The sequence below is a fragment of the Platichthys flesus genome, chromosome 21 (assembly GCF_949316205.1).
Source record: "Platichthys flesus chromosome 21, fPlaFle2.1, whole genome shotgun sequence".
In the NCBI taxonomy this organism is placed as follows: Eukaryota; Metazoa; Chordata; class Actinopteri; order Pleuronectiformes; family Pleuronectidae; genus Platichthys; species Platichthys flesus.
Window position 1 is genome coordinate 10,693,996 of NC_084965.1, and position 27,681 is coordinate 10,721,676.

A 27,681-nucleotide genomic window follows, 5' to 3' on the forward strand; every position below is an offset into this window, starting at 1 on the left:
AATGTGAATGCAAATGTAACCTGGTCTCATTAGTAGCCTTGTGCGTGCTATTAAAAGGCAGAGAAAAGTAGCATAGGCCGTGTGGAGGGTGGGGGGGTTGCAGCGAATCAGCGCTGCAGACACTGCAGAGCGCTCCGGCTGTCACCTCCCCTCCGTCCAGCTGTCATCTGACAGCGGCACACATGAACCTCAGCGCCGCTGCTGCTGCAGACGGAGCTGGTCACCCGCGCATCCGAACACCCGCTCCCCGGCGTCTTCATTCAAACGGGGGCAGCAACATGTCAGGATACAGCCGAGTCTCAGCGGACTGAAGCGTAGGAGGAGAGCCGCGCCGCGAACGCTCGCTGACGTTTAGTTAGCCCGCAGGCTAGTGGCAGCTAGCTGCCGAGCGGAGTGCTGCTTTGTGCCGTCAGCTCGCTAGCGAAGCGAAGGTCGGAGGGACTCACGTTAGCTGATAGTGCGGAGCGGGTGCAGTTCGCCATTCAGCCCCATTAAGGTGTCACTTGAATGGTTTGCTTTGATGCTGTGCGACATTTTATTTTGCTCGTGTAACCCCGCCTTACGTTTTTACCGTTTCATGCGTTTATTAATTTAACGAAATTTAACGGTTGACGTTTGCCCAGCTAGCTAGCTAGCTAATCGGCTATGCTAACGCCAGCTCAGTGAGAGCTCGCTCGCGGGGGTGCGGAGAGCTCCAGGCGGGTCAAGCAGGAGAGGTGACGTGATGTGGGCTGAGGGAAGCGGCGGTCTGTCAGGAGAAGGACCGCAGCAGCATTAACTCAAACACGTTGTGTGTGTTTCTCATACTAATCCTCGTCGAGGTTCAGGGGCCATAGCGTCTGTCAAGCTGTGTGCGGGGCGTTGGATGAAGGAGGTAAGAATCGGGGCACTTTGATTTGCGAGCAGGCTAAATGAACAGTGTCGGTGTCGCTGCATCGTGAACCGGTGGCCACCGCGCCAGCTTGAAGGGGGGGTCACTCAGTCCAGATTATCGCACAGACTGCATCAACCAGCCAGTTTGCTTTAAGATGGCTTCGGCGATCAGCATTGCCGCATCCATTGCGAGCAAGACGAAGACCAAGAAGAAGCACTTCGTCGCCCAGAAAGTGAAGCTCTTCCGTGCCAGCGACCCTCTGCTCAGCGTGGTTATGTGGGGAGTCAACCACTCGGTGAGTCATTTAATCCGCATACTGCGATTCACAGTTATGTCCCCCATCATCCCTTTTTTGGGATGTGCCACATGAAGCGTTAGCTACTTGCTGTCATCTGTCAGCTGATTGACAAGCCCTGGGTGACATCTGTCCAGCCGCTCGGCCTCGGTGCTCTCACCGTAAAACGTGTGATTGGCCGAAAGAGTGCTGGACTCATACAGTAAATCATCAACAGTGCTTTTTTGTTGTTTTTTGCTCAGCTTTTTGTACAGTAACAACTTCCATGATATTAGTGTTGCCTGATGTTGATGTGTGTGTGCGTGTGTGTACATAAAGTGAACTCTCTTTTTTTTGGCTTCCTGTTGTGCACATGCAGTATAAGCTGCCGGGGCTATGTGTCATGAGAGAGCAGATCTTCCCATGCAAGACAGCTTATCTCGGCTCCCTGCTCTCTTCCTTTTGCTGAATATTTGCACTAGGCCAATGCTCATATGTAGATAGAGGGAGAGCAAACTTGGCAGGCGGAGGACACACAAATGTTTCTGGCACCAAATCCCAAGTATTAAACATTTTAACAAACGTTTAACACACATTATTATAACACACTAGTAGATGCTGCTCGATCAATGGACTCGGGCTGTATTATTAATCTCTGGGGGCTTCAGTTCATTCGCTCTTGCATTCTCCTTCATCCTTTCTTCAGTAAAAGCCAGCCTGTTTACTGAAGGATTTATCTGATGCTTTAATTTGAAGAGAAGTGGTTTTGAATATATAAACATTGGAACGCAGATGAAAGTGGGCAGCAGCCTTCAGTAAAAACCTCTGCTTTTAAAAATGCGTTTGAAATTGTTCCTGTGGCCTATTAGTGTAAACGATGACAACATTATAGTTCACGTGACAGAGAAAAGTACTGGCCCTTAGATACGTGGTGCTTCTCCGCTTTCCTGCTCTTTATGCATGTGTGTCTGTGGTTGTCCTCATAGACTTTGTTACATGTGGCAGTGGTCAACACACTGAACACAATGAAAGAGCACATCCAGAAGTGGCCTCTTTAGCAATTTAGGAATTTATTAAATTTGAAACATATAATAATCTGACTAGCTTCCTAACTGATGTCACTTACCCATTAATATATATTTAGTATTAAGTTAATGGGTCACATTTGATGTCGTTGACTTATAAACACAGAGTGAAACTTTCCAACTAGCTGGCCACTGTAAAGATCACCACAAAAGCTTACATTTCTGTAACCGTATACCACGTCTGACATGCTTTTTTTATAAAGTTCATTTTTTGGCCAAACGATAATGATGCTAAACTGTATCATTTCTTTTCTGTTTGTTTGAAAAAAGCAAACTATTTTTGCTCTGATGGTTTGGCCTGAATTGTTTCTTTATATTGCTTTGAAAATTCAGAGACAGTAATGGCTTCGGCAATCAATTTAACAGTGTTATGAATTATGATTGGATGGAGTTGGTATGTTTTGTTTAAACCCATATCTCTATTTAAGGTAAAGGAATCCAAGGGTCTTTCATGGATATCAGTGTGAAAGATGCTTAAAGGTTCAAACAGAGGCAGTTGATGGATTACACAGCGTCTAGATGACCTAATGTGTATGAGGCCAAGACGATTTAGGGCCGAATCTGAATCTAAGCTGTAGTCTGTGATGGATTACAGTCACCTGGTTGTGGTGTTAAGCCTGGAGGGGGGGGGGGTAAAGCAAGGTACACACCAGGCTTGCCTCTATGCAGTATTTAGTCAATTCATTTTAACTTTTTAAATGTCACTTCAACTGCAGATGAAAGCTGAAGATTGATATCAGCTTAACACTCATCTGAGAAAACAAATCCTTCCTTGAAGAGACCCAAAGTGAAACTGACATTGCTGTTGCTGTTCCAGAAGTAAGAAAACAAGAAAAAATGGCCCTGGAACAAACATTAACCATTTTCCATACACCTTTGTCATTCTCAAGCTAAATGTCACTGCCCGACAGAACAGTCCACGAGCGAGTTCAGAGGTCACGGCAAGCTCCGACATGTCTGTCACAGAATGTTTCTACACAGCTGAGATTTCAACTAGAAAGTTTAACTGACTTTAGAGGAGAGCATTTATTATTCATGAATTTCAACGAAACCAACCTAGATGACGTTATCCTGTTTTGATTGTAGTTTGTTTTAATGGGAGCTTTTTTCAATTTAAAATAAACTTTTAACTCCTCCTAACAGTTTCTTAGAGCAACAGCTATAGCAGATATACATCTGTCCAAACTCCAGGATTACATTCAGTTATTCTGAAAGGCTGTGGAAAGAACGCTGACAATGTTTAATGAAGAATGATCAAAACAAATTCAGATTTAAATTGACTACCATATTTAGATCATCTATCTGTGTCCATGCATGTCCAACAGAGTAATGTGTGCAATCTAGGGTCATATCACAAACGTCCTCAGTCTTATTCATGTGTCTCAGAACTATGAGGCCACTAAAAATTCAGATTTAAATTGACTACCATATTTAGATCATCTATCTGTGTCCATGCATGTCCAACAGAGTAATGTGTGCAATCTAGGGTCATATCACAAACGTCCTCAGTCTTATTCATGTGTCTCAGAACTATGAGGCCTCTAACTCGCAACCATACAAATCTACACGTTTGGAGGATCTACATGTTCAAACTGTTCTCCAGGATTGCACAACAGAGCAGGGCTGCCGCCAGCACATCTCCTTTTTTTTTATCCCTTAGGCTACCTCCCCTGCTGTTTTTCTCGTCACTTGATAAGCTACTCTGTTTCTCATACCATTGGGCAAAATAAAATTGACACCCCCTTGCCCGGTCACTACTTAGAGCCACTCTGTTACAGCCAAATTTGTACAGTTCAAATGTACAAAGCATGGAGTTGGCTCATCTAATCCACCCATATCTACAAATGTTGGTGTGGCCCCTCAGTAGATGTGTGTGTGCAGCCTAAAATTGGTGACCTCATGGACTGTACACATTACAAGTGCGGTGACTGACCACAGAGATCTGGGGAGCCTTAGGCACTACCTCTACCGGTTGAATGAAGCAAATATGTTTTCTATGATGAGTGATATGGAATATGTTGTCTTGAAATTGTAATTGCATGACAAAGTGTGTGCTTTGCTGAAAATAGCCTTCTGTGACAGGTTGCCCATTTTGAGTTGAATCCTTATACTTTGACATTTTACCTGCGTCCCTAACAGCCTAAATAGGTTGCGTAGCTCATCTTTTACATAAATGGATTGAGGCCAAAGCTAAAAAGTTTTTTTTTTGGTTCCACTGCCCACTTTTTGGTAGATTTATCTCCAGTTGAAAAAAGCTGCATTGTCACAGTTTGAGGCAAGTCCTGTGTAATCATAGCTGTGAATATACCTGCTCCCTAAACTGCTGTTGCATGTCAGCTGCTCTTGTCCTTTGTTAAGACAACAAATAATGTTGATGATGCCCTGTGATTTCTTATTATCACAGGCCTAGAGATAAGGAAAATTTTTGCCCTTGGATTTAAAGTAATGTACCACTAAAGTGACATAAAGATTTTATATTTTTCACTCATATTGGAGGATCATTCATCCTGTCTATGCTGCTCACTTTCATCCCACGCCCGTCTCTGTCCCCTTTCTTTGCTCTGTCCCACCTCTCTGTCTGATTCCAAGTAGCTAAGTCTGGTTCTGTGGATTGCATAAGATGGGGTTTTCTATAAATATCTTTAGGAGTGACGTACAGCTCATGTGTGTGATGATAATGGGTGAGGAAAGCAGAGTTTTACATCCTGGCACCCTCAGGCAGTGGCAGATAGAGGAGCTTCTGGAAGTGACTTGTGGTTTGTTCCAGTGCACGAACCTCCAAACAAAAGATGATCTTCTGTGTTCACTCCTGCAGTGATGCAGACATACTGTATATGCATGCACATTGTGCCATAAAGTATCCTAAGCCTGTGTGTTGCACAGTCAGTCTAAGCTTCTATATCCTTTAATAGCTGGCCTTTCATAGCACAGCCTTTACAAAAGACTCGCTGAGCTGTGTACCTGTGTGTTTGTGTGTGTGTGTGTGTGTGTGTGTGTGTGTACATGTTGATTACAGCTATAATGTTACCTATTTCCACCTGAGTCATTTTTCATTCACTGTTTCAACATGGATAGACATGTGACTGTTACAAAACAAATAACTCTTTATGAGATGCTGACATTGTCCTCAAGATGTTCTGTAACCATTTTTCCCTTCCCCATACATATTCTGATATGTGGGCTAGACCTGTTTTGGAAATTATGATTACTATCATTTTTGTATGGCCTGGCTCAGGTTAAACCTTTTGAAAAGCAAATGCATACAAAGAATGAACGTCATAGAACTTCTGCTATTATCTAGTTTGATAGTCATGACTGAAAAATAACACAAATATATAAATAAATCTAGGATACACTATTATTTCCTTTTAATACCTGTTAAATTACAGCCACTGTTTCTGAAAATAAAAGACCTTTTAAGAAGTGCCATGCCATCCTATGAAACCTATGACAAAACTCGCCGTTTTACCTGTGGGACTTTCCAGCGTGAAATATTTCTATAGTGGTGACAAATTGTAGACTCTAGGTTTGGTTTACAGTGTACAATTTGCTCGCACACACTTAAATCAAATCAAATCAAAGTTTATTGTCACATGCACCAATGACAGCGTCATGGGAGCAGTGAAATTCTTATGACATGGCAGGCAAACATCTACGCAGTAGGTGACTTTACAAAATGAAAAAAAAATAACATACTATGTAACATAACATTTTAACATATAACACAGTCAAGTGAATATTAAATTAAGTAATATGAATATATGTATAACATATAACATAGTCAAATTAAAGTCAAAGTTAAATGAAGCAGCAGTTTACAGGGTGAAGGAGTGGGGAATATTAAATAAAATAATATGAATATATGTATAACATATAACAGATTCAGCCTTCCATTAACCTTAACCACTATAGGGGCGAAAGACTAATCGAACCATCTTTATCTTATTGTTGGTGTGTATGGCCGACCTTTCTTTGCTGTGGCTGTGAGCAGGTGGAGTGGGAGTTGGGGCTTATGTTGACACTGAAGTCCTCAAAGGTGTTGCATGGAAGGTTTGGTTCTTTTCTTAGGTCTGATCAATGTTTGTGGTTTAAACAAAAAGATATACACACGTTTTTTAAAGAAATTAATTCAATACATTCAGATATTTTCCATAGTGTTAAGGTATTTGCAGTCTCGGCTATCGTGGAACAGTGAAGAACCCTCTGGGGAAACAGCCAAGATTTTAGGGCTTCCGTTGTAGACAGTGTCAATCCTGGCCAAGATTCTGTCATCAGTTTGCCGTACAGTGGTGACAATCTGAGAATTTCTTCTATCACACAAATCTCACTTTCTTAACATAAAACACAAATAACGATGCTTTTTGTAGGGGTTTTATGTCCTGAAGACATTTTTGCTAATCTCTAGAATGCAGATACATTAAAAAGATGATAGCTGATACATTTTAGTTAGCGTGTTCTGCCTCTATTGCTCTTTACACCAACTAATTACCTGCAAGCAGCTCAAGTCTGCTCAATCCTAATTTATCAAATTAGAAATCGAAACCAGAAGGCTTCCGGCCTCGTCTCCAAGTTATATTAATATGCAAAATCTGTTCATGGAGATTAAGATATTTACAATTAAAATATACGTTTTGATCAGTTATTTAAATTATAATAATACTACTAATGCAATACATTCTCCTTTGTATTCATTCCTTTTTTTATGGACTAGTCAATGAATCCCTGACCCACACACCCAGATATGAGTGTTAATCTGTTTTTAGGGCTTTCTTGTTTAAAAGGGCTTCTGGTTTCTGCCCTGCATGTCTTTATCTGGATATTATTAAAACTCCGAATTGTCTTGGGATTCATAACAGGTCAGATAATGATGTAATGGCCTCTGTAAGCAGTCAGTGAAAGGTCAAACGCACGCTCAGTACAATCTACTGCGGCTATATGTGACCTTTAACGCTCACCGTCTTACTGTTAAAAGGTAACTAATCTCCATTTAAGTGGGTGTATCTACGCTGTGTATTATTATATTTGTGGTTTATCAATATCATGGTGTGGTCAGGAAGTATACCAGATATAGCGACAAAAGTAAGTTGATTAATGCTCACTGTTTTGTTGCATCTGAGTCATTCCTTAAAAATATACATGGGAAAATATTTCAATGAATGTCGCTGAGTTTACAAGCTGTCGCTGTATAAACATACCACCAAAACAGCCGCATTGAATTGATTGCACACTGCAAGCCCACTTTCCTCTCTAATATATTTACACCCCTATGTATAAGTCAATTACATGATCAGTCAGAGTTGCTTACACTTTAATTAGAGCCACTTACACTCTAATATCTTGTAAATAGGCTTAGAGGAAGAGCATTGCAGAGCACCATTCAGTCTAGGAGTTGTTTCTTCAAAACATGTCCCGTCACCCCCACATAATTGACGTCTTGATGCTTTAACATCTGGGTAATGGTATAATATGACTACAAATTTAAATACACAGGACAATTAATAATGCTTTTCTCTCCCTCTTACTGGTATTCACCTATTCAGATTTATTTTTGTACTCTGCTTGTCTTTTTTAGAATTCCATTTATTTAAGCTAATGGTTATAAATATTAAAATTGGCATGGGTCCAGACTTTCTTGTTGCCTTTAGGGCAAATTTCAAGAGCTGAAGGCAAAACTTATGTAAAAAAAATACTGGACCCAGGACCTGCTGTTATATTGGGCAACATCAGTGTCAAAACAGAGTCCATTCCAATTCTAAGTAAATCCAAATTGAAATTATTTGTTATGCTGGGCGCATAGCATTGTGAACACATACTATTAAGTGTGGAGCATACAAATTATATACACCAGTGATATATAAGTAGACCGTGCAAGTATTTGGTAATCTAATATGTGTCGGCATCATACCACGTACATACCAATATATATACCACACCTTCTTATTGCACACATGCTCATGCTGAGATTATTTAATTTTGTATTAAAATGAAACACTTTGGGATATTATGTAAAATGTCAAAGCAGAGTAGAATTCCTTTTATTGTCATCAATTTTGGAAATTCCCCAGAACATATGTCTTGATAATATTAGTAAGAGTGGATTCACTGCAGCACAGAACCTACCTGATCAATATCAAACAAAGATATTGTCTGATGATATTGATATTGATGGATTTGTGGCATAGTATGTGATCTTTAACTTTCACAAACGAAAGTACTTTACAAGGGTAACTTGATATAACAATAATGGCTTTTTGCATGAGGAACATATTGTGTTGTAGCTTGAAACTCCCTAACTATTTTTATACTGTCCTATGTTATCAGAAATAGGAGAAGATAAAACAGATGACAGTCTTAGGCTTCCTGTTCATTGGAAAATGTCTCCCTACAGGCCTTATATGCGAAAGGCACGTCCTATTAGTCCTTTTTTTATTAGTTCTAGCTTTGGGGGCTGCTTACTTCCACTCTCGCTTGCACTTAAGAAATTACCCAATCCTCTGTAGTCTTAAAGTTGCTATAATCTTTGTGCTGTCAACACTATAAGTGGGTTGTCATTTACAAAGAGCAAGTCATCTGTCTGTAATTTTTCTTAGAGATAACACTATGACATGCTGCTGACAGAGCACACTGTCTTCACCAACTTCCTGTCTAATGGAGCAACAGCTCACACTTGCTTCACTCTGGGCAGGAAAACCAGTCCTCGTCACCATGGAGACAAACAGGAAGTGGTGGTGCAAAATTTGTCTGCAAGTTTGATAGCTGCAGGAAGATAAGCAGATACGTTGGATGCGTCTGATTAAACAAAACTAACAGATAGAAAAATTGGCATGACCTCGGCAGATTAAATAGGAGCACATGTTATTTAATGTGGATTTGGTGCTCGAAGAGACGATTAAATTTACTGGATGAGACGCTTTTTAAATATACAGCAGAAATGCAGGTATTTTAACTATTTTGACATGCATGCATTTGTCAATCCTCTCTATTGCTGTGTTTTGAATTAACATTCACTTATAGTGTCTTCACAGAGTGTGTATGTGCATGTGTGTGCAAACGTGTGTGTGTGTGCGTGTGCTTGCCATTGTCTGTGCCCTTGTGTGAAACACATCTTTGTTGATTAGGCGACATCTCGCCACTGAGTACCCAGAATGCAACTGGTCTATAGCATCACTGTGACATCAGTGCCTGTCACACCAGGACACAAAAATATACTCAGATGTGATCTGTGGGCCTGTTCTGTCAGTTATGCTCTCCTTTCCAAATTGTTTGTGCTATTTTCCAGCTATAATTTATTTTATTGTGTCAAAAGTTTGTATTTCTTTGTATTTATCGCAGAGGTTCCCTCTTAAAATGTCTTCTGTTGTTAATCCTATCAATGATGCACAATGATGCCATGTTCTCATCTTCCTTCTCTGTCTCTTCCACGGCTTAAAAGCTTACATTAATCCTAAAGAATATGTAAAGTCCACATATATTGGTTTGAATCGTAACTCTCACCTCTAGTAACACAATGTTATAGTGGCGTAGACAAAGTAAAGAAGCTTGAAACGCTGCTCTGATCCGTGGATGCATACTTGCTGAGCTGAAGTTGAAACAGAGTATGAAGGCAGATCCTTGGACAAGCTTTTGTTTAACATGACGTGTAAGCAAGTTTTTTATATGCATTGTATTCACTTAATTAAAAAAAAGATTTAAACAATTTCATGAATTTAAGTGTTACTGTTTATATCTACTTGATCTTACAGCTTCTCAAATTTATATATATATATGTCCAAGCATGACATAATCACTTCATTTAGAGCTCAAGTTTCAGTATAAATTATAGCACAAAAGTCCATAAGACACCAACTCTGCAAGTGAACGGATCAGTCAGAAATCGGGGACCAGTTCACACAAACAACATCTGAGCTAAACTCCCTCCCTAGGTTTCCACTGGCCCACTCTTATGTTTGTGCAATACATGGGATAGAATGAAATTACCAGCAAGTCTACTTAATAACCACAGGACTAAAAGTGGAATCAGTGACAGTTTTCCTTCCTGCCAAGAAGATGATAGTATGTTGTGTTAAAAATAGCATCAATCCTGTCCTGTACTCTAAGCACTCTTTTTGCTGGCAGCCTCCAAGTAAAGCAAACTGAGCTGGCTCTCTTTGAAATCACAACCAATTAAACACACTCATTACCCAAGACAGGGGCTGGCAGCAAGGTTCCAGTTTGGTGACTAAAGTGGTTAGCTGAAAATCTTCTTTCAGACAAACCTTTAATATGCCAGACTAGTGTTGAACATTGGTTTGGCATTAGCCGGATGTGCACTTCATATTGAAAGACTTGATTAATACAATATGTTGACATTGGACCGTAGGAAAACCATGAGCATTCAATCCATGGACATGTTGAAGAGGTGGATTGATTGTTAATATGGTTGGGAGATCAATGTCGTAATTGAATTTTAATTCCCAGTCACTGTGGGAAACAAATCCTCTATTATAGTTGTACTGAAAACATAATATCCGTCTGTCATCTTCTGTCCTGTATTTTCTAGTTTTGGAGACACTCTTACAGATATCGTTAATGATTTACACAATGGACAATGACGGTAATAATTATTGGACAACATATTCTTTTGAAAGTAACAATCCTAATAGAAAATCCTCAATATGTGGCAGACATTAGCAGTCCTGGAAAGAGCGATTAGTTGCACAATAAAATAAAGGATAGCAAATAATGTGAAATTATATATTATTATATATATTATTATAATTCTAAATTTTTATATTGCACAGCTCTAGTTGTGACTCTACTGTAAAGAGATAGACTTTTATTGTGTGCGTAATCCAGTAAATCAGAGTTTGTGTTAGAGTTTCTGCAGTACACCTGCAGTACAAATGTGATTGGTGGAATGACAAGTTATTAATAGATTGAAGCAACCTGCCAGCCTCGCTGCCTGGAGCCAACAGCGACTACGTGAGCGCACACACCCATTATGTGTATCAAGCTGTGCCTGACTCATAACAAATGTCAGGTCTATGTATTACAGCCATGTGATGCATGGTCAGCTCCAAATGGAAACTCCTGCAATGCACCTTATGTGTCTTGAAGTCCCACTGTTAATTCACTGTATTCAGTTCATTCACTGTTGTCATTGGTATTATTCAAATATGACCTAAGATGTTGTAAAACTCTATTTACTCTTCAGTGGTCATTTTCCTAACACTGCCTAAAATGTCCTGATTTGTTGTGACCGATTTGAGTATTGTATTGATGTGTGCTCCATGATTTGAAAATAAGTTGTCATTGCCATCATCAGCATAAAGAGAATCACTGATTATATCTGCTCTTGAATACTCTCAAACGAGTGAGACACAGTGTTTGTGTAATATGTGTCAATAATGGCCTGGAATCATAACTTAACCTTTATATATTGTCATCATATGGCTTAGGCTCTGCTGCTCCATTTACAGCGAGTCCTCTCACTGTTGATCTCCCTGATCTTCAAATTTTGAAAATTTTTATGTTTCCTTAGGGCCCCAAGGCTATTAGATTCCTAAGCTCTAGCATTTTCATGTGATGTGATTTCAATAAGGTCTTTCTGGATAAATCACTGATCGCTCCCTTGTTCCCTTTTGTGTTTTCTTCTGCACAGATAAATGAGTTAAGCCATGTTCAGATTCCCATCATGCTCATGCCAGACGACTTCAAGGCCTATTCAAAGATCAAAGTGGACAACCACCTCTTCAACAAGTAAGCTCTTTTTGTCACTCTGTTTCACAATACATAGGAAACCGTCAAATGTGTTTGTCCACAGCATCTCTCAAAAATGTCACTTTTGATGTCTTGATTTCTTCTGTGTGCGCGCTCAGGGAGAACATGCCCAGCCATTTCAAGTTCAAGGAGTACTGCCCTCTGGTGTTCCGAAACCTCAGGGAGAGGTTTGGCATCGATGATCAGGATTTCTTGGTACGTCACAAAGACAGACAAGCAACATCACTGCCTCTTCTTGGTCAGATTTTCGAGTTTCTTTTTGTCACCTTGTAATAAACAATTGGTGTCAATTGTCATACAATCACATACATTTTCTGTACCAAAAAAACTCAACCACCGGGTACTGCTAATACATAAACACTTGTAACTGTTCCAAAATTTAATTTGATCACAGTCTTAACTTAGAAAATGTTGCTCCCGTTGCTCTTTTTCCTTTCCCTCTTTTGTTTTAGCCCACTCCTTGCCTTCCTTTCCTTTTTCCACTCTTTCCTACTAAATCCCCGTTTCCCAGTGCAGCCAGTAAGTTGGCAGTACTTGGAGGTCATTGTGTCCCAGTTCAGTGCAGCTGTCCTTCTCACATGTTTACATCAGTGTTCGGCTGGCTGAAGAGAGTGGGCAGTCGGGGCGTTAAGACAGCGGCCAGTGCTCGAGATTGCTGTGACATTCTCGACATTAAACCACTTTATTACACAAGGCTCTAGTCACATTGTGGTCAAAGGTTTTGTTTGTTTGTCCATTTTGTGACCTTGCTCTAAAACCAGCAGTATTTCTAATTAGACTGATAATATTCCTCATTACAGCCAATGGGCGCCACCAGCTGCAAGACTGCTCTTATGACAATATGCACCACTAACCTTTAGTTTTAATGAGATGCAACCATATTTATATTTTCACCTCATATTAAAATAAATGTATGGCAGAGATTTATTTTGTTTGTTGCTTTTCATCTCTGCCAGCCTCAGGCACAGGGCCTCTTAAACATTTTCTGCCTGTGACAACAGCACTTCAGTGTTTCACCAGCATCTGGACTATAGGTGGATTTTATGTTTTTAGGAAACCTCAGGAAACAAGACTGAAACTAATTTTGGGGTCTGAACAAGTACAAGTATGTACCCTCAAAGGTTATTTCTCACTTTGCAAATACAAGCAATTAATGCTAAGGGTTGACGAGGGGAAGGGGGAGATAAGGGCAGAGGACATCGGGAATTCTTGAAGAATGAGGCATTGAGCCAGGGGTGTTGGATCATGTTACTTTGGAGCTCCAAAGTCTGGGCAGCAGCTGTTTGCGTCTGTGTGAAGCTTTGGATGGGCGGCGGGCACAGGGGTCAGAATTCCATATGTTTAGAGGGGAGACACAAAGAAGCAACGACAAGCTGCAGTGTGAGCTTTATCCAAATTACATTGCAGGAGCGGCTCTGTTAACCATTCTCCTAATTAAAACATGTAATTTCACAATTAGTTATTTAATATTAGAGACCATTCTGGGTTTTTAATTAAGAAATGTGCATTGAGTGAGACAGACCATTAATTTAAACTAAATTACAAATACATAAAAAATGCATGAGGTCAAAAAGTGATTGAAGACTATTGGGATATTTCAGTGTGTACCTACTTCCTGATTTAACTAGTTATTGTTTCCTTTCTGTCATCTCTCTGCATGTTTTCAGAACTCACTGACACGTAGTGCTCCCTTGAACAGTGAGGCCCAGGGACGGAGCGGGGCCCGCTTCCACACTTCTTATGACAAACGCTACGTCATCAAGACCATCAGCAGCGAGGATGTGGCAGAAATGCATAACATTCTTAAGAAATACCATCAGGTGATTACAATCTATGTTATATTAATAAATATAGAATTGCAACTCTTGATTCTTCCATGAAATAGGTTTTGTGTGTCTTATTAAAACTCAAAATACTAAATAGAATTTGACTATATTAAATCCAGTCTCTTAGGGGGAACCATATGACTGTGACATTATTTGACTGTCATTATCTGAAGGTAGTTACACAAAATAGGATTTATGGGATCCACACAGAGAGTTTTGATATCCACCCGTATCCTAAAAATGTACAATTTGACTCTCCAGTTGGAGTAAATGGCAAAAAGTGTCAGGTTACAGATTTGTGATATTTTCAGGGACTCCAAGCTCATGTAGTAGTTCCTCTTTTGTCTGTTTATCACCTCAGAGTTGATCACGTGAATGATAATCCATGCTCTCGTTAACTAGTTCATTGTGGAGTGCCATGGCAATACGCTTCTGCCTCAGTTTCTGGGGATGTACCGGCTCACAGTGGATGGAGATGAGACCTACATGATTGTCACACGCAATGTTTTCTCCCATCGCCTCTCTGTCTACAAGAAATACGATCTCAAGGTAGGAGGAGAGAACACATCAAGAAAAGAAGAGTTATTAGAAAATATTTAAATGGATTAATCTATTTCTGTTTGTTTATTTAGATTGTCTACTACTCATTCGATTGATTTTAAACTTCACAGCTTTTTTGATTTGTGATTGTTGAGAAATGTGATTTATATATCGTAGATAATGTATACGAACTACGCAACCATCAAACTGATGTGTCATGATTGTCACTGATTGTGGACTGTGTCATAGGACCAGAGACGTGCTAGAGACAGAGCTTAGCCTCTGATGGAGGTTACGTGACACATGGTGACGGAAACATTTCCTACCCCTGTTGAAACAGCCAATTGCCTGCAAATCAGGGAAACACAGAAAGTGCATAGTTGAGGTCATCCAATCCACTTCAAACTTAGCTGGTGACTGAAAACATTTTTAAGACGTTTGAATGATGCTCTCAGGAATGTTAGGCCAGGCAATCGTCCTCTACCAGTACCTTGAGAAAAATAATCAAAATCTGATGTATAGCTGCACCGCACCTGTCCTTTGTCGTCCCCCACTCTGACAAAACAATATAAATGTGAGAAAAAAGGCCTTTTTCGTTGCTCCACAGGAAAATATTTTATTAAAGCATGTAAGTGTAGTCAGAATTTGTAATAGTTGGTCAACTGAGGTTTGGTTGTATGTTTAACATTAAAGAAATGAGTCATTGAATGTTCTTAAACAGGTTGTAGACAGACAACCTGTCTCAGCGCAGAGTGAAGCCATTTTAAGCCATGTTGCGCCTCGCCTGCCTAATTGGCTGAGCTTCTGTGTTCAGGCATGCACAAGGGTTCTGAGTATCTGCAAGAATGAGTGTAAGAAGGGGGGTGAGGGATAGGACTGAGGCTTGTCTCTCCAGTGCCCTGAGTAACAACTATAATGGAGAGTAATTTCCTTTCTTTCTTTTATCTAGGGTTCTACCGTGGCAAGAGAGGCCAGCGACAAGGAGAAGGTACAGGCACCTGTCGTGAGCAAGGATCCACTACTATACATACTTAACACAAGTTAAACATGGGCATAACTTTTTACTGTATGCTTTAAACAGGCAATAATACAATACTACTACCACTAATAAAGCAAAGTGCGCCAAACTAAAAGTAACAGTTAGAAACGTCATCAATTTACAGATAAATCAGGAGAAATATGTCAACACAAACCGCCAGCATGTTTTGAAAGTCTGTCTGGAATTAATTTAGGCGCTCGTTCCTCATCTTTCTCTCCGAACTGAGAGTATCAATCCGCACCAACACCACAGCGTTGCATGTCAAAACGTAAACCACTTTTTCAAATTATTACCTTGTGCACCCAGTTAAAGTAATGTATCTCCTCCTGTATTTTATTGTGGTGAAGTAAATTTAAAAAAACAGGACATTTAATAACACTGTCAGCATCTTGCTCAATGGACAGTTGGTTCAGATGGAATCGACTGCGAGTTCCCAAGAGGAAAACTTATGCACCGTCAATGACATTTTTCCTTTAAGGAACAAGGGGCGGTCCAATAGTGTTCAGTGACTGGGGCACATCGTTTTAAAAGTACACTGAACACGAAGCTTAATTGAACCACTGATATAACATTTAGGAAATGATTCACTTATTGTGCTTGAAAAGCCATGTGGACGATTCGAGAACGAGAAATCAAACTGTTTCCAGTGGTTTCAATGACCAACACAGCTTCAAACAATTTCTGGCTTACTGTCATCACCCAAATGGACCAACTTACACAACTTTGGTATCAGCTTTTTATTTTTCCCCTTTGGGTGGGGATGACAGTGGCAAAATATCCATCTTCTTCAGTTAGCACCTACTTCATCACCCCATTCCCTTCTAGTCCCTGCACGCTATCTGTTTCTTTAATTTGCTTCATCCCCTCTAACCTCGCTTCTGCTGTGCCATCCGTTCCCCTGCTTGCTATCTTTGTGTTAAAGATTGTGGGTTGTGTGTGTTTGCGTGTGTCCATGAGTGAGTTGGTTTTATTCAATCAGATTTGGTCCCATGCTTTTTGAGGAGTTCTGTGTATGATGTCTTTTCTTTGTGTGTGTGTGTGTATGTGTATGCATAAGGAAGAGATGTTATGTATCTGAAGGTGAGGGACATATTGCTGTTGGTATGTGTGGTTGTTTTGAGTTTGTGGCTCTTGTACTGAGTCACCTGAATTGCCGCTAAAAACGAAGAATCAAAAAATCTAGAAACTTCATGAGTTTATAAAAAGAATGGATATTTTGGCAGATACAACAATATAACTTTTAGATAATTGTGCGATGAAAGTCGTTGACAGAGTCCTTGAACACTGTGACAATGTTCTTTTGACCTGTTAACTTTGCGTTATTGTAAGGGAATGGTTGTCCAGAAATCTATTTTCCTTGTTGCATGTCTCCATGCGTTGCTCTGCAAAAGTCTGTCAAACCATGAAAACGTCCCCCCCCCCCCGTTTTTTTTCTATATTATTGTTCCATAGTTTTGACCCAGAGGGGTTTGAACTTTCCACTGGATTTGACAGGGGCTTGATCGCAGGACACCGTGCAGTGAGGCATGGCAGACTTCAGGGAATCTCCAACGAAGTTCTAGCCTCCTGTACATGGAAGAAGAAACAATACATGAGGGTTAAAACAGATGAGTGGAAACATAAAGCAGCTGAGGATTTAACACACATGTGAGCCTAATTCGGGACTTGTCTGCAGCTCAGCTGTGTGGGAAATACGATTTATAGTAGAGAAAAATATATCAGAAGCAACAGGATAGGTTTTGCCAAGCAAACATACATTCTTTTTTAAGAGTCACAGATTAATACTGTGCTTAACTTCATTGAATGCAGCTAATAGCATTAAAGCTGATATGATAATTACCACCATGGATGAAGCCTTTACTGTTTGTACCTACACTCAAAATACATTAGGTGATCAAATACTCCTGAACGTGCACACACGGTGACACTCGACTTACGACAGATCTCAGAGAGACCACTAAGCCCCGGACATGAAAGAGAAGAATCTGACACATGCAGTTGCCCCAAGTGCTCGGTGGCTATGGCTAAATGTGTCTTGTTCACAGAGTCCTCCTGTTGTTGAGCTGCGATACGGGGACATTACACTTGTACACCCTGCAGCTGGCCACTGAAATAAAGAAGCGGTTTTATTGTGCCAAATGAAAGCGGGGAAATAATGGGATTTGTTCAGAAGCCACAGTGTATGTGTAAGAATTGTATCGCACACACACAGACACAAACAACAAGCATGGCAGAGCTCTCTCCTGACTGCATGACTGTCTCCCTCTCATGCATGTATCTGCATGGTATATGATGTTTTTCTGCATCTTTTTTGAAGTTTCATGAGTTTCGAACACATGCCGACGTGTATGATCACCAGCCCCCATTCCCCAGATCGTTGCACGTCGTGGACATGTTCTGTTCTACCCACATAAACATGTTTTTTTTCTTTTTGATAAAATCCTTTTTGCCGTTCATGTAGCTGCTGCCTCAAGTGAGGGCACATGTTCATTTTATTTACTCTCATATTATTTTAACTACAGGCCAAAATAGGTAAATTGGTCTTATTTATGCCTATAAAATCAAACGAGATTCTTTTATTTGTGTCAAAAAGCTGTTCATGACCGATTTAGTAAGCTGACCCACAATTTAGCATTTAGGTGATTTGTGTGTTTGCAGTATTTTTATTCATCTATTTTGTGACAGAAGCATATTGCTGCCATGACAGGAAAAATTTAATTTTATAATTTAATAATGTGAAAAGTTCCTACCGTTATAACCAGGTATATTCATGTTTTTGCGACATACAAGCTTTATGTATTGGAATTTATCACATTAAAACGTGAAACATTTCCGCTTATAATGTGACAAGTACATGTGTCCTAACAACGTGAAATATCTTCCTATAGCTATAAACCTTTCACATAAATCTTGATATTTATTTGCTTTTCAAAATGTTGTGGCAGCAATATATTTCTGCGGTGGAGGTTGTGTTTGTATTTTATGAAACAGCTGCTGGTCTTTGATTTGTGAAACACCACCTGTGTCTCTGCTCAGTAGCCTGTATTGTTATTTTTGTTTACTCTCCTCTCTCTCCTCACACCAGCGCCGGCTGGTATCTCCGCTGGGGGCACATCGCTTTAATGTGTTGGTATGACTGAGTGTGACGTGCCTTGATATTTATTATTAGACACTTATCTAGTTTTCTAAGCTCGTAGAAATTATCACACAGCTGAATAGATGTTCGGCAGAATATAAGCTCCCATAGTGCAAATTAGCTTACAGATTTTTTTCCTTGCTCTGCTTATTTCCAGCTCGTAGTGTCCTTAGAGTACAAGACTGATTCCTTTCTCTCCACGTCATGATACCAGTGTAGGCAGACCAGAGATAAACGTCCACAAAATACAGCTCATACATTTTAACTTTTAGTTATAATTTTTAGAGGCTTTAGGAATTTTAGACTTTGAAACCCTATTGATAGATAAGATAGTATAATTACAAAAACCACTGCATTTTCTTGACATTGCCATTGTGAAAATGTCTAAGAATTCAAAAAAATCGGTACTGATCATACAGATCTTTCGCGTTGAGGCCCTTTCTAACCCTCTATCAATTTGGAAACAAAAAACAAATTGTGTTCTGTTACATTTTAAACACTTTGCCTTTACTTCCAACTTCCTTCCTCCCTTCCTCTCTCCTTTCTTCTCTCCTCTCCTCTCCTCTACCCCTACCGTCCCTCCCTCGCTGACCCCTCTTCTAGCAGCCGCCCCAACCAGAGGATGCGCCCCCGCGGCCCAAATCTGGTAACGTTCAGCAAAGGCTGCAAACACTGCGGATTGCCACGCGCTTTTACTGCGCCATGAAACACGTAAGAGATGTAAGAAAACCAGGGCTCCAGGCATGATCTATTAAACCAATAGCTCTTTATTGATATTTATTTGTACGGCCGAGAATTTTTGTTTCCTCGTTTTCGCACTCTTCATCCATTTACAGTCACCATTTGCTCAACTTGTCACAAAGTTCATCTTTAGTTTGGCCGGTTCAATTTTTTTTCCCACCATTCACTCAACGACACATGTATCTGAAACCCTGGAGAGCAAGAAGTGAAAGAGTAAGGTGGCGGAACTGATTGGGGGGGGACTGCACGGTCAAAAAAACAATCAGGAACCAGTGATGGAAGATACTCGCACAAAGAGAAAGACAAATAATGCTCGAGGGAGAAGTTCTTTCTTTGAGTAATTAAAATGTTTCATCGTACAACTTGATGAGCAGATGATTTAATTAACAGAACTGTGTGCAAAATACAGCTGTCATCGAAACAGGAGAGACATTTTAATTTGTCCTCTTATCCAACGAAGAACATTTAAATGAAGAGTTTGAAGTAAACAAAAACAAGTGTATATCCTTAAAGCAACACTAGGCGCCCTGAGCGATTAAGTGGTTTTCATTTAGAGAATAAACAAAGGCTATCAATGTCTGTTTAGTCCGACTCACTGAATTGAAACAAAACTCACTGGTTGATGTTACCCACCCTCCCTGGCTTCCTGAACGAGAAGAGCTGTTGGTGTACCATCTTCGCCCAACGTCTTATTTCAAAAAAGTTTCCTCACTGAATATCAGAGTTAAATGCTTAAAACGTTTTTTCTTCTAAGTCAATGTCAGTTTAAGTGTCGTCAGTTCCACACTTCTCACCGGAAATACCTGCTCATCAGTTACTTAGAGCAGGTGTCCAAGGTGAGGAGTGGCAGGGAATGCAGCAAGAACTGTTTTCCTGTCAGCTGATGGGAGACACAAATTGAAAATCATTTTCTTTTTCAACTGGGGGAGGATTTCACCTGTCACACAGCTCTGCACAGGCGCAACCCACTCTCCTCTTCTGCCTCTCTCTATATACATATTTATATTTCTCTTCCTCAACTTACTACCTAAATGTAGGGCACCACTCCCGGAGGTGAGACACCTACAGCCTAACAAGCAGAGTCCAATTCATGACTGGAAGTAAGCCCATGACATAATAAACCAGTTAGATCGACTGTAAAGAAGAGAAGACAATAAAAATGGCGGATGATTGTGCGAGTGTCAGTTGAGGTGAAAGAAAAATGCTTTCAGGTCAAGGTTTGCTCTTTGCAGTCAAACCGACTCTGCGTCCTCGTTTACTTTTTCTATATTCAGTCGTTCGTGTCATATCAATAGCAAATTGGAGTTCTATGTCTGTGTATATATATTTCAATCTATATATGTGCTGAACTCTCCTATTTTAATGTGAGATGTATTTGTGTGTTCATCTGTGTAAAGTTGTTTTCTGTATGTGTGTGTGTCGGTGTGTGCTCATTGTATTGCTGTTTATGTGTCGCTGCTCTTCTCCTGCTGCCATAGAATCTCTGTAGTAGCTCAACCGCTGCTGTCGCTGCCCTGTTACCTCATTTCCTGCTCTCTTTTTCCTCAGTGACTGAGAACTAGGCCCTGTCCCCCCCCCCCCTCACATAACACCTTCTTCCCTCTACAGGCTGCTAGCAGTGTTGCAGCAGCCTGGTTCAGAAGAGGGTTAGTCCCAGTAGGTAGACACCTAAATAGGAAACGGCTTTGCTCTAGTTGTAGGGGAATACCTGTCAGTGATATGCTGGCTTCGTAGAGCAATAAGAGTTTTTATTAGCTGCAAATCACAATCTGATTTCTGAAAAACCAAGACGTGTAAAGGGAGAATATACTCTGCATCGAACCGGAGAGAAAGTGGATGCTCCTCGGTGTCCAGCCCGGTGCCAATAAGGACGTCTCATGGCTTTGAGTTGGACATCTTCTGTTTTTTTTTGTCTTGGCACAAAGTGTATGGATCTACAAGATGCAAAACAAATCTTTAAACCCCTGCCCATTGTCATTTTAACAATATTAAAACAATGCAAATCAATGCATCGGATGGATCTGTGCCCTGCTGTGAGCATGCTGCATGCTGGTTGATACAGTCAAATCATTTGGCTTGAAAAGAGGTCGGCCGTAGTTTGGACAGAACTGCCTGTACTCTGTTGGCCAACTCATGCTAACCAGTAATATTTTGTGTGGGCTCAATCAGACAGGCTTATCTAACAAACCACAGGCTCAAAGCCTCATTCATGTTATCTGGGTATTTCAACATGCAGGATTGTCTTTATCAGGAGGATGAATTTAAACACACTGTTGTATGTGAATCATTACTAGGATCAGAATTAATCTTTGTTATCTTGCATATTGAAATACCCCCCGATTAACAATGTTAAACAAGGTGATATGTTATCTTTTATTATGAAAATGTAATTTCTTTAAGTATTCTGGGGAAAAAGGATGAAGGACACTGATGCTGATATTACTGCTTTAAGTAGATATTTTCATGTGAAATATTGAAATATATTTAAGGATTCAAACTGATAAGAGGAGCTGACACAAAAATTGACACTTGACTTTATGCACCAGAATTCTTGCCTCATTTTTGCCCAGCTCTACTTGCTACAGTGCCGTACCTCTCAGTTTCTTGTGGTGTGGTCTTGACTGTTTTCTGTTTTTATTTGGACGATACTAATGGGCAGGCCAAGGAGCTGCCCACCTACAAGGACAATGACTTCATCAACGATGGGCAGAAAATCAGCATCGACGACGAGAACAAGAAAATGTTCCTGGAGAAGCTCAGGAAAGACGTTGAGGTAAGTGTCAACAATTAGATATGGATACAAATACGGATTTCTGCTCGCTCAGTGTAAACTGAGTCAAACTTTTTTGTGTTGACTCCCAGTTTAGAAATCCGTGGTGCCCTAATGCATTTGTCAGCAGCTTCTGATGAATTTAATTTCGCATGACAGCAATCTTTTTAAAGGAGACATTTCAGCTTTTTCCTCGACTGTGTTATATATGAATGGTTTTAAGTAAAAGTTCTGCAAAGTTAAAAAGCCCAAAGTCTGCATTAAAAGGAGGTCTACTTCAGAAATCACTGATCTTGAAGCTTCTGAAACACCTTGAGGACATATCGCCTGATTCTGGTGTCACGTGACAGCACAACTTCATAATTGCCTACATTTGCATAATGCACGCCAAGAGGCTAGTCTGCTCACCCCCTAACAAAGCCAGGTAAAACCAGTGCATAGGCCGATATTTCATACACATGCTGGAACAATTTGACCAATCACAACAGAGTGGGCTGGCTGTCCAATCAGCAAACATTTCCATAACATGTCTCCTTTAAATATTTTATGGCTGCAAATCTTTAAAGCTTTAAGTCCCAACATCCCACAGTGTTTTCTCTTCCCTTTTTATCAATGTATTTCCTCCCTCTCTTTCTGCGCTCTTTCAAATAACCCTCCTTTTTTAATCTTGGCTGTCCATGCTCCTCATCTTCACACTTGCTCTTATTTCCACTAACTTCATCCATCGTCCCCCAGTTCCTGGCCCAGCTGAAGCTCATGGACTACAGTCTGCTGGTGGGGATCCACGACGTGGAGCGATCCGAGCAGGAGGAGGTGGAGAGCGAGGACAACGAGGCAGACGAGGAGGGAGAGAGTGACGGAGGGGGCATTGGGACGCCCCCTGACAGCCCCAGCAACACGCTGGACAGCAACAAGCCTCTGTCACCTGGAGAGTTTGATCCCACCATCGATGTCTATGCCATCAAAAGCAATGATAGTGAGTAGCTAACTGCAATCTCAGGCTTGAAGCACAATGTTAAGTGCAATCCTCACAATGCACAATGAGAGCTCCCCCTACTGGGTGTTGTGGCTCTCTTTCTAGTTATCAGACCATATAGTACCAGCTTTATTTACCAGGCAGTGCTGTATAAATTCCCATTCTCATTCAGAATGCATTTGTTTTAAACTTCAGGTGCTCCCAAGAAGGAGGTTTACTTCATGGCTATCATAGACATCCTGCAGCATTATGATGCCAAGAAGAAAGCTGCCCATGCCGCCAAGACTGTCAAACACGGGGTGTGTAGCTGCCTACAAGGACAATTCAAACTCTTCTTTTGCCAAGAAAAAAAAAAAGATCTATAAACGTACATTGTCTAAATGTAATTTGTTTGTGTCCCTCCGCAGGCCGGGGCCGAGATCTCCACCGTGAACCCGGAGCAGTACTCCAAGAGGTTTTATGATTTCATCACCACTATCCTGTCATAGCCTCCAGGAGCCTACGGGGTCACAGAGGCACACTGGGTGGGGGAAAGGGAGGACAAGTGGGGAGCAGGGCCGAGAAGAAAAGAGAAAAATTAAACCCACGGAGAGGCTGAATTAACAAAGTGCTGTGATGGCTTTGTATCGCTCTCCCTCAGTCGTTCTCCTCATCCCTCCCTCTTTGTTTCTCTCTTTCAGTGGGGGTGCTTCGCTCTGCAGCTAAAAACAACATCATTCGTTTACATTTAACCTCTTCCTCTGAGTTTTGTTCATGTGTTACTTTGGATGATAAGTGTGTTAAAAGCAAGTGTTCAAGTCATTACGTTTTCTTTTATTTGTTTTGTCTGAGGCTGTTTATGTTGGAATATGGCTGATTTTTTTTATTGCCTCTAACATAACATCCAGCACCCTGAATTTTTTTTTTTTTATATATAAATATGTTGATGTTTATATTCGTCCTTTCCTTTATGAATGCAGGGGTCAGAATTTGGCTCAAGGTTCCTCTTGCAGAGAGAAAGCTTGAGAATGATGTAAAAAAAATACAAAAAAATGACGTTGAGGTTGCGACTCGTCTAATGCAAATTGATTTCAGGAAGTAGGAAGCAGTCTTCCAGTAGGCCAACAGCCAAATGCTGTACGAGTTCTTAGCCTAACAAATCCTGTTTTGGTTCCTCCTCCATCGCCCGTCCTTTAAACGCGTCCCCTTCCCTTGACGGCCTGTCGTGTGTACAGATAATGAATTGAACTTCTGGGTTATCCCCTCGCGACAAACTCAAACCAACATCCACCATCGAGACAAATTCACTCGTTGCAATAAATGATGATATGTGTTTCCTAGTCGCACTCTGCGTCGCTCAGTGTTTTGTCCCTTTTGTTGTGATGTGCAGTTATTGATAACGACTGAGGTAAGACATGCATCTGTGTCATTTTCTCTGAATACGTTGGTCATTGTTTGTTAAGTCACGGTTTCGGTTCCCTCGGCCGGGAATGACCCAGAAGGTTCTTGTGGCTGTCTAAGAGTGAGTCGCTAGTCGTTCTGTCTTTCTCACAGTTTCAGATTGAAACATCAGCAGCCCTCAACTTTTTGTTGCCATCAGCACCTTATGAGTAAAATCAAAAAAGAAATAAAGTTGCACTTTTATGTTGTTAGAGGTTAGGAGCTCTTGTTCTGTTACATGTGCTGCAACAAAGAGGAAAAGGAACTCAGCTCTCTTAGGTTTGAATTTTGTAGCCTGATTTTAAATCCTGTCTCCTCCATCGGATCTTACCAACTGGTACAACTCACAGGGATTGTTTGGGAAGAATTCATAGCAATGCTAAAAAAAAACAGAAATCATTTCTTTTAACACGTCGTTTGCAAGCAAATCTCTCCAATCTGTAATCTGTGGTGATGTCGTGGCAGGTTTTTGAGAGCAGGCGGCAGTGTGACTGCATTCAGGACAAACAGAGGAAAGTTTACCTCCAGCATCGTACCAGCACACACCCAGTGGGGCGAGGTGTGTGTGTGTGTGTCAGTGTTCCGACGTTGTACAGTAGTGATAACGAACAGAGAGGAGGGAGGTTCGGAAGAGCAGCTGCAGATGTAAAGATATGTTAAGACATTAACACCGACAGCATCACTCTCCTCTCTAACCTCAGCTGTGAGTCTGTTACTCGTGTCGTCTGTGTCATCGTTGTTGAATTTTTTTTTAAAGGTGGTTTATCTGTGTTTGAATTTGGCAGTTATGAATTGATGTGGTAGTAATTTTTTTGAGTTTGAGGTTGTTGTTTTTTTTTGTATATTTTGCACAAGAGGAAAGGAACCAAACGTTACAAATCTGATCCCATTTAGTCTATACGGTCTTAACAAGGGAAATGCAATATACTCGTGTGTAAGTGAGAAAAGTTGTTGTGCGCGTGACGTTGTGTATCCCCTCTCGATAACCAACTAAAACAAGTTAACGTCGTCCTCCTTGACTTATTCTTACCCATGCAAAAGCTTCCATTGCAATATGTTTGCTTAGATATCATAGAATATATTCACAATTATATTTTTACATTGGATTTTAGTCATGAAATATAGTTGTATTTAAAAAAAAATAAAAATAAAAAAAAAAAAACACAAGGAGCCACACGTGGGAATGAATGATGGTGCTGTGGTAAATGAAGAATGATAGTGCTTGAATTTATACAATGTTAAGTGTAGATGTACTTTTAAAAGAAAAGTCATAAAAAAACTGCATGTCACAGGACTAAGTTTCCTTCGCCCTCTCGTCCGTGTCGTCAGCTGTTCAGGTTCCCGTGCGTCTCCACGTTATAACCATATTTGTGATCTGTGTTCAGCGTAAATTGGTCCCTTGTCATGCTTTAAATAACTGGTTCTCATTGTATACACTGTGCAAGATGTGTGCCTTTATACTCCAAAATGATTTAATTTTATATTTTCTAATCTTTTTTTTTTTAAACAAAAGGTAAACGTTTTTTTTAATAATAGGGTGTTTTATTTTGACGTACCATTACTTCCGACTTATTTTCAACCGTGTCCCCACTTCAACATCCCGTCTATCGTGTGTTTTCAGTTCGTTCGCGTCCGTTAAACAAAACCATCCTTAATGATTGTGTTTTAACCGACAAGTGAATCGCTGTCTTACATTTGTCGTCTTCCGTCTCCTCAGACTGGAGCTGGCGTGCGCTGAAGTGAATCCCTTCTCCGTTCACGCTGCTCCTGCCTTTATAAAGAGCGTTTTGTGTGTGTGTGTGGAAGTGCATTGTGGAGTACGTGATTGTGTTGTGTCACACGGACTGGCGGCTTTTGTGCCCGTCAACATCTTCCTCCCACTTTCCCTGCAGATGCAATCACATTTTAGGAATGTGATCATTTTTATTCAAAAGTGCTTGTCCAAAGTTTCACTTTGTTTTCGATGTCCAAGTTCCATTCACATCCTCTTGCTCCTTTACCTCCGTCTGTGTGCGTAACCCGGATCCCCGCTTGTTGTCAGGGGAGAGGATCTGCTGATATCTGATCCTGAGTCACTGGTCGATGTTTCTATGCTCACTGTAAATGGGTTGTTTTCTTGTTTTAATGTTCATGGGTCGTGTCATAAAGGAAAACTCTGAGTCTGCTTTGCTCTGTTTAGACCTGGAGGCTTCCTGTAGTCAAACATCAGCAAATGTAGAAAACAGAGCAGTGCATGCTGGGAGAGTGTTGTTGTTTTTATTTTCCGTTTTGTGCGTTGTTTTTTTTTACCAAGTAACAACTCTGGATTTCACATAACAAAGACAAAACCAGACTTTAACTGATGCAAATTAAAGACAATTATAATCCACGTGCCCAGCTGCTGTACAAGTCCTCGCTTTCATGGCGTCTCTCATGAACAAACTCCTTCACTCATTAACCAGTTGACCTGCTGCCAGCTTTAACTTGCCAAAAACAAAAAAAAAGCATCTTTCAGCAATCACAACCACCCGACATGAGCTTGAAGAACATTGTGTTTTTTTCATGTAATGTGTCTGTTTGAAATTATTTTTTCTTTTCCAACTGGGAGATGGTTGCAACGCTGAAAATGCACAAAGTTCTCCATTGAGTGTAAAGGGAAGAATTAAAATGAAAAAAAATGCACATGACTGGAGGCCAGGCACGATCTGCAGAGCTGGAGAAATGTCCTCTTGGCTTAAAAACAAATTTAAACTCATAAACCCTAGTGGATTAAAGGTAAAAAAAAATCTCAAATGGTCAAAACACAAGAGACCAGGAAATCTTCCCCTGCAGAAAGTGCTTTGACCTCACAACAGCCCTGAGTCCTTTTAGACTATACTTCTAAAAGACTCAAGCATTAGTGTGTGTGCGTGCGTGTGTATTGCTGTCTGACAGTGGTTGGTGAGAGTTCCCTTTCAGTGGCAGAAAAGCCAAAATGATGTTGTATGTTTTATTGTTCTACACATTTAATGATAATAATACACTCCATTCCATAAGCCTTCACTCAAACCAATTAAAGCACTTGTTCTGCTTAACTCAACAGCTACCTTTGTCCCTTTTGGCTTTGTCCTTCTTTTTATACTTTAGTCTCTTAATTATTCCTTAAATGTTTAATTTTGTATTTATAATAGTTTTATTTTTTTACACTGCTGATTTTATTTAAACAGAAAATATACTGTATGGCTTAAAATACGGTGTAAATTGCCTCCTTTCGAGTCGAATTT

The 27,681-nt window shown here is 40.4% G+C and overlaps 1 protein-coding gene across 3 annotated transcripts; it reads left to right on the forward strand.

The window, feature by feature from the left end:
• The first annotated feature begins 168 nt into the window (after positions 1–168).
• pip4k2aa (phosphatidylinositol-5-phosphate 4-kinase, type II, alpha a) lies at positions 169–27,497 on the forward strand. Of its 3 annotated transcripts, none has more exons than XM_062379087.1 (11): positions 169–1,169; positions 11,874–11,971; positions 12,091–12,187; positions 13,660–13,812; positions 14,221–14,367; positions 15,308–15,346; positions 19,137–19,253; positions 21,934–22,047; positions 22,780–23,020; positions 23,216–23,319; positions 23,428–27,497. In XM_062379087.1, the coding sequence occupies exons 1-11, from the start codon at positions 1,029–1,031 to the stop codon at positions 23,506–23,508; spliced, it is 1,332 nt and encodes a 443-aa protein (XP_062235071.1). In that variant the 5' UTR covers positions 169–1,028; the 3' UTR covers positions 23,509–27,497. The 3 variants fall into 3 exon arrangements, with proteins under 3 accessions (XP_062235071.1, XP_062235072.1, XP_062235073.1); XM_062379088.1 differs by having other exon boundaries at positions 19,137–19,244; XM_062379089.1 differs by lacking the exon at positions 19,137–19,253.
• Positions 27,498–27,681: the final 184 nt, after the last annotated feature.